The sequence below is a fragment of the Ascaphus truei genome, unplaced genomic scaffold (assembly GCF_040206685.1).
Source record: "Ascaphus truei isolate aAscTru1 unplaced genomic scaffold, aAscTru1.hap1 HAP1_SCAFFOLD_1118, whole genome shotgun sequence".
In the NCBI taxonomy this organism is placed as follows: Eukaryota; Metazoa; Chordata; class Amphibia; order Anura; family Ascaphidae; genus Ascaphus; species Ascaphus truei.
In genome coordinates this window covers 29922-40000 of record NW_027453984.1, presented here as the reverse complement: position 1 = coordinate 40000, position 10079 = coordinate 29922, and the positions used below count along the sequence as shown (strand labels likewise).

Genomic DNA, 10079 nt, shown 5'->3' with positions numbered 1-10079 from the left:
TTGTGGCTCTATGCTCTTATCTCGCCATTTTGTCATTTGCAGACGTCTGTGTAGTGTTACATTTGTGTTGTATGTCTCCCTTTAGTGGTGTTCCGGCACGGACTTGGTCTCCAATGTCCCTGGATACATTGTGTTCCCGGATTGAGGTGGATACTCTCCTGATAAAGCACCTCCACAGATGCGGAACGCGCCGGAGGACTTTCTCCCGACTTACGCCGGTTTTATTGCCGATTTTCAAATTTATTTTTGAAATCTCTTCGAGTCCCGTCCTGCACTTAGTACTGTTCATTCTACCGTTGTGCGCCGCCATTCTTTTCTTCACCTCGCCCACTGATCGTCCATCCGGCAGGAGCACGCGCGTCGGGAAGACGTCCATCACGCACTAAGGGGGGACGCGAGTGACTCCGGTAGCGCGCATTTGAAGGAAGGCGTTGGAGCCGGTGGACGCGCCGTTTCAATGGTTTCTCCAACTACCTCATCCCCTCCGTTCCCCGCACTCCCATTGGACACTATCCACTGCATACGCACATTCATACGCTCAACTCAAGCAGGGTGCTCGGGTACCTTTCTGTGCTTCCCATGGACACAATGGGTCATTTTTCAGCATTTCTGTGTGTACAATTCTTCCCCCTGAAGGTTTTGGTGGCTCCAGATTTGGGACATTGTCCTACCCAGTTACTGAACTTAATTAGTGGACTTATCCCCCATTCTTTATTACACTGTGTCATGTTGCCAATGTTTGTTGGGTACTTTAAATTGAAGGATACGGAGTGTCTAATTAAAGATGCGGAGCTTATTCATTAGTAGATTACTTAACCCTTCATTAGCAGGCTGGGTCATTTATCCATTAGCTGTTCAGTCCTTTTCTATTGTATGATAATGAGTTCCCAATTTGTAATGTCGAGCTTCCTACTTAGTAGGCTAAGTGACACTTTGTGTGTAGGTTGGGCCGTTTATACACTGACTGTTGGGTCCTGTATACACTAACTGTTGGGCCCTTTATACACTGACTGCTGGGCCCTTTATACACTGACTGCTGGGCCCTTTATACAGGGACTGTTGGGTCCTGTATACACTGACTGTTGGGTCCTGTATACACTAACTGTTGGGTCCTGTATACACTGACTGTTGGGCCCTTTTATACAGGGACTGCTGGGCCCTTTATACACTGACTGCTGGGCCCTTTATACACTGACTGTTGGGCCCTTTATACACTGACGGTTGGGCCCTTTATACACTGACGGTTGGGCCCTTTATACACTGACGGTTGGGCCCTTTATACACTGACGGTTGGGCCCTTTATACACTGACTGTTGGGCCCTTTATACACTGACTGTTGGGCCCTTTATACACTGACGGTTGGGCCCTTTATACACTGACGGCTGGGCCCTTTATACACTGACGGCTGGGCCCTTTATACACTGACTGCTGGGCCCTTTATACACTGACGGTTGGGCCCTTTTATACACTGACGGTTGGGACCTTTATATTTAAGAGAACAAGCCCTTGTTTGTAATGATGAGTTTATTCCTGTGTAGACTGGGTCCTTTGTAATGTAGAATTCTGAGTCCCAAATAGTAATGATGAACCACTTAATTATTAATTACAAGTGTTTTCCCTTGAAGATAAGCCTTGAGAGAGAGCAAGCGCGCGCACACACACGTGTTGCAGCCATGATATAAACCCATTAGTAACGAGGACCAGATACATTTCCTTAGCATGAACTTACCACATTTATTATCGCTGCACTTTGGCGTGTTATTAGCATGTTAATGGGAGGTACTTAGCAAGGTAATGTCACATGATCTAGCATAATCTTGGCATGTAATTAGTATGTTACTGGCATATTTTGGTTTGATCTAAGAATTTTTTTTGTGTGTTCCTGGTGTGTAACTAGCAAGTAATCCAATGTAAGAATAAAGCTGACGTGACCGTAGCATGTTCTTAGAGTGACTGACATACAAGTTACTAGCATGTTCTTAGAACTGTGTATCATCACCAGGACCCACGGTGTATAACTGGTGAATGGAGTATGTCCTCCACGTTTTTATTAACAAGTTCTTGGGTTGATGTCACCCTGGGATCGGCTTGTAGCATGTTGTTGATTACACGCATCATGTTAATGTTTTCTTGGAATAATTGCAGGGTGTTTTTTCACGTTCTTTTGCATGAACAAAGCGTGTTGGCTTGATGTTGTGCGGTCATTCTAAAGAACAGCCGTGGCGGGACTCGGCAGATCAGGCGTGTTGTTCGTGTGTCTCGAATCATTTGTGGGATGTTCTTAGCATGTCCTGGTTCTTGGTGTGTCCATGATGTATGATCCTAGCGAGTACCTATTAAGTTACCAGTACAGGGCTGGCCAACTCCCGTCCTCAAGTGCCACCAATACGTCGGGTTTTGAGGTTATCCCGGCTTCAACGAAGGTGGCTCTGTCATTCTGAGGGAGCCACTTGTGCCGAAGCCAGGATATCCGGAAGACCTGACGTGTGGGAGGCCCTGGAGGACAGGAGATGGCTACCCCTGTACTAGCGTGTGCTTTGCATGTTCATTCTGTGTCCATTATCTGGACGATTTCTTCCACCAGATCCAGCTGTTGGATGGTCTCCCCCAGCACGGCCGTAGTGCCTCGTGGGTAACGGTACGAAGCTAGCCTGGGGTAACAAGGGGGGGGGGGGGTCAGTGATGCGCACACGCATGTGTATACACGCATACAAGTTATATATATGATTCTGTAAATAACCAGATAGATACACAACTGCATACACACACACATCCCATCATACATGTATGTCTGTGTATACATAATACATACATACACACACACGCAGTAGTCATATACCCATACGTGTTATACATTCACACACACAACCATCACCCTGACACACGCACGTTCTCACCTCTTCCCTCGGGCCGCAGTTTCTGTGTGTCGGCGCAGGACACGCGTTCCCTCCCGGGTAATCACACACAGATCCACCCCACTACCTGATCCCAGATCGCAGAGGATCCCAGCGGTGATCGACTCCGTAACCAGGCGCTTCGCCTCTTCTAACTGAGAGGGAGAGAGAGGGGTAAAGGGGAGAGATTAAGAGAGAGAAAGGGATAAGGGGAGAGATGCTCATGGTTTATCTAGAATGTCCATGTGATGCTTGATTATTTATACATGATGTGTAATCTAGAATATCCATATGATCTTGTGGTATCTAAAACATCCATATGATCTTGTGGTATCTAGAATGTCCATGTGATGCTTGATTATTTATACATGATGTTGTGTAATCTAGAACATCCATATGATCTTGTGGTATCTAGAACATCCATATGATCTTGTGGTATCTAGAACATCCATATGATCTTGTGGTATCTAGAATGTCTACATGTTGATAAGTTGTTTAGAACAAAGGTTTCTTGAATTACCGGAGCATCCAGATGCAGTTATGTATAGTTATTTCATCTTATCTAGATCCAGTATCTAGTTTACCTATCTTATCTAGAGTGTACATGGGTTTCTGGGTTATCTTTAACTGGCGTATGATGTTGGATGATCTAAAATGTCTTCAGAGCATACACACAGTGGAATATCTAGAACGTCCCCATTATCTTGTCTTTTCTAGAACATTCCATGTGATGCTACGTTTCTTTTGTTTGCTCTTTTAGAAGACTAGCTGAGACCCGGGGTGTGAATACCTAACAAGTGTGTGTAAATTGGCTAAAGTAATGTGTAACGTGTGTTCAATGAAATGTCAATATGATGTCATAGTTATAAAATGGTTGTTTGTAAACAAAAAGTGTGTGTAACTTGTAAGTGTTTATAAAAGAAATTCCCTGCTTCTAATACCTTTTCTACAGTCCCTTTCGACTGTCGCTCTCCCTCTGCCCTTTCTGTCTCTCCCTCCAATTCACCCCCCACCCCCCTCTAGAAGACTAAATCTAGACACACAATGAGACAGTCATACAGAGACTCATGGGATGTCTCTCAGAAAGACAATCTCTCACCTCCAAGTTGGGTTTGAAGCGATCTTCCAAGACAGCTATAGCTGCATCTGAACCAGAGCCTGAGAGAGAGCGTCAGAGGAAGAGAGAGAGAGAGTGTCAGAGAGAGCGCGTCAGAGACGGATAGGGAGAACCTGAGAGCATTAGAGACAAAGGGAAAACCAGAGAGAGAGTGTCAGAGACAGAACGGGAGAACCAGACAGAGAGGGAAACGGAGCGACAGAGACTGATACATATTGTCTGGGAGAAAAAGAGACATGGGAGGGACAGAGAGTGAGAGACTGTCGCACAGAGAAGCAGATTTTTCTTCTCACCCATGGCAGTGAATGGGATGGCGTCAGTGGATCCGTGCGGGTATATACTGTACAGGTGAGGACCTCGAATATCTACACCCCCCACTATGATGGATGCCCCGATATGACCCCGGTATCTGAGAGGAAGGTGGAGGGGTGAAGAGACAGAGAGGGAGGAAAAAATATAAATGTATATTGTATGTGTTTTATATACATTGTAGCTCAACCTCTTTCTCTCTTCCCCTCATCTCCCTCCTCCACTCATCATCTCCCTCCTCCACTCATTCTCACCCTCTTCCCCTCATCCTCTCCCTCCTCCACTCATTCTCATCCTCTCCCACCACTCATTCTCACCCTCTTCCCCTCATCTCCCTCCTCCACTGATTCTCACCCTCTTCCCCTCATCCTCTCCCTCCACTCATTCTCTTCTCCTCCACTCATTCTCGCCCTCTTCCCCTCATCCTCCCTCCTCCACTCATTCTCTTCCTCTCATCTTCTTCCCCTCATCCTCTCCCTCCTCCCCTCCTACTCATCCTCTCCCCACTCTCATCCTCTCCCTCACTTTCTCTCTTCTCATTCTGTCCCTCACCCACTCATTCTCTCCCTCACCCTCTCTCTTCCCCTCATCATATCCCTCCGTCTTCCCCCTCATCCTCTTCCCCCCCAGCATTCTCCCCCCTCATTTTCTCTTCACATCATCCTCTCCCCTCCCTGTTCCCCTCATCCTCTCTCACCTGTACAGTTGCTGTTTCAGCATCCTATTAGCGGTGCACACGCGTGGCACACGTCCTGTGGCTAGAGCATGGAGCTGCAGGTTCGAAGACAGGACCTGAGTCACATTCTCTGCGTCAGCAGCTGTCCCAGCTCCACAGCAACTGTGTGTAATAAACAGAGATGGTGATGGAGTCCCTGTCCCTGTATGCTGAAGTGTAGTGAGGTATGGGTGCCTTCCAGCATGCAAGCAGTTAACCTCCTCTGGAAGGGCTAGTTACAGGTGCTACCCATTAAGCCAGAATTCCTGAATGAACAGGGGGTTTAAAGGCCAGGAAACGGAGGGCTTGTCTTTCCCCAGCCAGGAGGGTAGAGAGACTTCTCCCCAGCCAGGAGGATACTGGTTGGTCTGGCTTCTAGGGCTGCTGGGACTCACACCCAGGCAGAGGATTGCCACGAGCTGCTTGACAGAGCAGATACACCAGGAACCTGCGTTCCCATCCTGCTGAGGGAACTACGTGGAGACCCTGGGAGCGATGCCCCAGCAACCTATGGGACAAGGACTTTGATATTGTCATTTATATTATGTCTCTAAACAGGAGTGTGTTTGGGGGCTGGTAACTGGCTGAGCAGGCCAGCCAGGCAGAGAGGGACCTGGTGTGCACTCAGTTTCCCAAGAGGGAGTAGGGTTTTATTTTATGCTTTGGTTTCGTTTAAAGGGACAGTGTGCCTTATGTTTGCTGTTGTAAGAATAAGCCACTGCAGTTACAGCTTAAACCACTGGCAGGCAAACACGCAGACAGAGTCATACACAGATAGCTACACAGATACGTGATAGATACACAGATAAACTATATAGATAGATACACAGAGTGACAGATATACATTGATTGATACACATATAGGTAGATAAATACACGGATTGATACACAGATATATAGGTAGATAGATATATGGATATATAGGTAGATACATGGATATTGAGGTAGATAGATAAACGGATAGATAGGCAGGTAGATAGTTACATGGATAGATAAACGGATATATAGGTAGATAGTTACACACATATATATATGTGTGTATATATATATATATGTAGATAGATACTCAGATATATAGGTAGATAGGCACACGGATATATAGGTAGATACACGGATATAGAGGTAGGTAGATACACAGATCTATAGGTAGATAGTTACATGGATACACACATATATTGGTAAATACATGGATAAATAGGTAGATAGATATATAGGTAGATAGGCACACGGATAATCACACTCACTATATATTGTCGGTAATGTAATGAATCTTGGCGCAGTTTTTGTCGGCCACGACCATATCATCAGTGGCTCTTCTATCAGCGCCGAGTATCACCCCGTCCTGTATATGTGTATACATAGAGTCAGTAATAAGCACTTTCTTCCCTTTATAAGCACAGAGCGCGTTACGCATGCGCCGTACGTAGAATGTTACAGTCCCTAACCCACAGAGCTTGCAATCTGTGGCCACAATCCACAATAGTAATAGGACGTGGGAGGCAAACCAAGTGACGAGCAGGCAAGCAGTGCCCCCCCCATGGTTTCACCAGGTCCAGAAGGCTACCAGATATTGGAAGGACGAAACAGACAGGGCTCTCGGAGAAGTCCATCCTATTGTTAAGCTTGGTAGAAGAGCCGGGGGTAGCGAAAAAGGATACCTGTCATAGAGACAGAATAACGCCCCCATGGCATGGTCTCCAGACTCGCTGTCAGTTGAAAGGCTGAATGACCACGCAGGACGTATCCCAGTAGATCGGGAAGGATATCAATGTCTCGCCAATTCCAGATATAGAATGAAATCCCCGGGGAGTGATCTGCCGACCCCGAGTGGCTGTACGGTAACGTGAACATGAAATAAAATCTATCTTTAATATTGAAATCGCTAAAAATAAATAAATGCTATTTTAATCCCTAGATATTTTATGCTCGTGGAGCTCCATTTATAGTTAAAGTTAAGTTGTAAAAGCTTTACATCCAGGGCGGGGAGGGAGAGATTCAGGGCTTTGGATTTGTCGCTGTTAATTTTGTACCCTGATATCTGGCCAAATTTCTCTAATTGAGACGAGGTTAGGGAGAGTCACCATGGGGGAGGTCATAGATAGAATAACATCGTCCGCAAATAGGGATATCTTGTACTCTGTGTCTCCGATGACGACTCCTTTTATGTCCAAGTCTTGTCTGATTGTCGCCGCGAGGGGCTCGATTGACAATGCAAAAAGGAGAGGGGATAAAGGGCAGCCCTGTCGTGTACCATTCTTAATTTTTATGGGGGTCGAGGCTCCGCCTGGGAGTTTTACAAAGGCCAACGGGTTTTTATACAGTGCTCGCACTCCTAGGAAGGGGGCCCCTGAAGCCGAATTTAATCATTGTTTGGTCTAAAAAATCCCACCTGATCCTATCAAAAGCTTTTTAGGTGTCCAGGCTCAGCAAGAGTGCCTTTGCCCCCACCAGGTGCACGTGGTCGATAATGTTTAGTATTTTCCGAGTGTTGTCCGAAACTTGTCTGCCTGAAACAAATCCTACCTGGTCTTTGTGGATCAAGATCGGGTTAAGTCTGTTTGCTAGAATTTTGCTGTATATTTTTAAGTCCGAATTGAGGAGGGATATTGGTCTGTATCTGCCGCATTGTAGCGGGTCCCTACCCTCCTTCTGGATAATTGCCAGGTTAGCTGTGGACATTGACTGAGGGACGTCCTCCCCCTCCATGAAGGAGTTGAAAACCTCTAGTAGCTGCGGAGCCAGCACAGCCCTGAATTTGTTATAGTATTGGTTGGAGAAACCGTCTGGCCCTGGGGCCTTGTTGGTTTTGAGCTGCTTTATTACCTCAAACAGTTCTTCGGGTGTTATTTTCTCATTTAACTTGAGGACGGTTTCTTCCGGGAGAGCAGGTAAGCTGCATTCTTCCAGATACTTTGAGATAGCCCCGACCCGGACTGAGCATTTTTGGGGGGGGGGGGGGGAGGTTAAAGTTATATAATTTGTTGTAGTACTCTGAGAATTCCTGGGCAATTTCTTTATCTTTGAAGGATTTTCGGCCAGATTTTGTCCGAATTGCAGTAATTTGGGATTTCACCCGTAAACCTCTTAACTTATTGGCCAACAGCCGGTCCGACTTGTTTCCTTTATCATAAAAACGCTGATTAGTCCATCTTAGTGCCCTCTCCGCCTCCTCTAGTTGGACTCTCTTTAGTTCAGTCCTCGCTTTATCCAATATTTTGTACAATTTTTTGGAGGGGTTACTTTCGTGTTCGGTCTCCAGGGACTGTAGCCCGTCCACGAGTTCCTTAAATTCTTTTTGTCTCTTTTTCCTATGGTATGACGCTATGGAAATGAGGGAACCTCGGATTGCTGCCTTATGGGCTTCCCATAGCGTTGTTGGAGAACCGACCGACCCCTTGTTTATATCGAAGTATTCTTTCAGTTTTTGGGAAACTGTACTCCCTATTTCAGGCGAATTTAATAGGGAGTCGTTTAGCTTCCAGCGGTAGCTGGTGTTTTTAGCAAAAGGTAGAGAGAGCACCATTACGATGGGGGCATGGTCAGACCAGGATATCAAGCCAATATTTGACTAGGACGACGCCTGGAGGACATCCCTGCCACCCAGAAAAAGATCAATCCTCGAGTAGGTCTGATGGGGAGGAGAAAAGTAAGTATCATCTCGCTGGCCCTGGTGTTGGATTCTCCAGATGTCAAATAGCGGGAAGTCATCTGAATTTTTTAGCATTCAGAGCAATTGCTCTTGACGACACTGAGCTCTGGGAGCTGGACCTGTCCTGATCTGGGGCATAAGTCATGTTGAAATCTCCTGCCGTGACTATTGAGGAAGGGTTAAGTGTACTTACTTACCATCACGTTATTGGGAGTTATAGGGCCTGGATGGGAGTAACACTGAGACTTACTCACAGTCACGTTATTGGGAGTTATAGGGCCTGGGTGGGAGTAACACTAAGACACACTTACCGTCACGTTATTGGGAGTTATAGGGCCTGGATGGGAGTAACACTAAGACACACTTACCGTCACGTTATTGGGAGTTATAGGGCCTGGATGGGAGTAACACTAAGACACTTACCGTCACGTTATTGGGAGTTATAGGGCCTGGATGGGAGTAACACTAAGACACACTTACCGTCACGTTATTGGGAGTTATAGGGCCTGGATGGGAGTAACACTAAGACATACTTACCGTCACGTTATTGGGAGTTATAGGGTCTGGATGGGAGTAACACTAAGACACACTTACCGTCACGTTATTGGGAGTTATAGGGTCTGGATGGGAGTAACACTAAGACACACTTACCGTCACGTTATTGGGAGTTATAGGGCCTGGATGGGAGTAACACTAAGACATACTTACCGTCACGTTATTGGGAGTTATAGGTACTGGATGGGAGTAACACTAAGACATACTTACCATCACGTTATTGGGAGTTATAGGGTCTGGATGGGAGAAACACTAAGACATACATACCCTCACGTTATTGGGAGTTATAGGGCCTGGATGGGAGTAACACTAAGACATAATTACCGTCACGTTATTGGGAGTTATAGGGACTGGATGGGAGTAACACTAAGACATACTTACCGTCACGTTATTGGGAGTTATAGGGCCTGGATGGGAGTAACACTAAAACACACTTACCGTCACGTTATTGGGAGTTATAGGGACTGGATGGGAGTAACACTAAGACATACTTACCGTCACGTTATTGGGAGTTATAGGGCCTGGATGGGAGTAACACTGAGACACACTTACCGTCACGTTATTGGGAGTTATAGGGCCTGGATGTGAGTAACACTGAGACATACTTACCGTCACGTTATTGGGAGTTATAGGGCCTGGATGGGAGTAACACTAAGACACACTTACCGTCACGTTATTGGGAGTTATAGGGCCTGGATGTGAGTAACACTGAGACATACTTACCGTCACCTTATTGGGAGTTATAGGGACTGGATGGGAGTAACACTAAGACATACTCACCGTCACGTTACTGGGAGTTATAGGGCCTGGATGGGAGTAACACTAAGACATAGTTACCGT

At 46.2% G+C, this 10079-nt stretch overlaps 2 protein-coding genes across 3 annotated transcripts in view; one reads left to right on the top strand and one right to left on the bottom strand.

The window, feature by feature from the left end:
* LOC142475230 (uncharacterized) overlaps window positions 1-1936 on the top strand; it is a 14207-nt gene extending 12271 nt beyond the window's left edge. For both annotated transcript variants that reach the window (XM_075581196.1, XM_075581195.1), the window contains one exon: window positions 86-1936. In XM_075581196.1, the coding sequence (XP_075437311.1) occupies window positions 86-145 (60 nt within the window). In that variant the 3' untranslated portion in view covers window positions 146-1936. The remainder of the gene's footprint in view (window positions 1-85) is intronic.
* The window catches only part of LOC142475231 (proteasome subunit beta type-7-like), a 26474-nt gene continuing 18091 nt past the window's right edge, over window positions 1697-10079 (bottom strand). Inside the window, exons 2-7 of the mRNA XM_075581197.1 lie at window positions 6280-6377; window positions 5018-5158; window positions 4305-4420; window positions 3994-4052; window positions 2898-3049; window positions 1697-2651 (exon numbers count right to left, since the gene is read on the bottom strand). Of these exons, the coding sequence (XP_075437312.1) occupies window positions 2546-2651; window positions 2898-3049; window positions 3994-4052; window positions 4305-4420; window positions 5018-5158; window positions 6280-6335 (630 nt within the window). The 5' untranslated portion in view covers window positions 6336-6377 and the 3' untranslated portion in view covers window positions 1697-2545. The remainder of the gene's footprint in view (window positions 2652-2897; window positions 3050-3993; window positions 4053-4304; window positions 4421-5017; window positions 5159-6279; window positions 6378-10079) is intronic.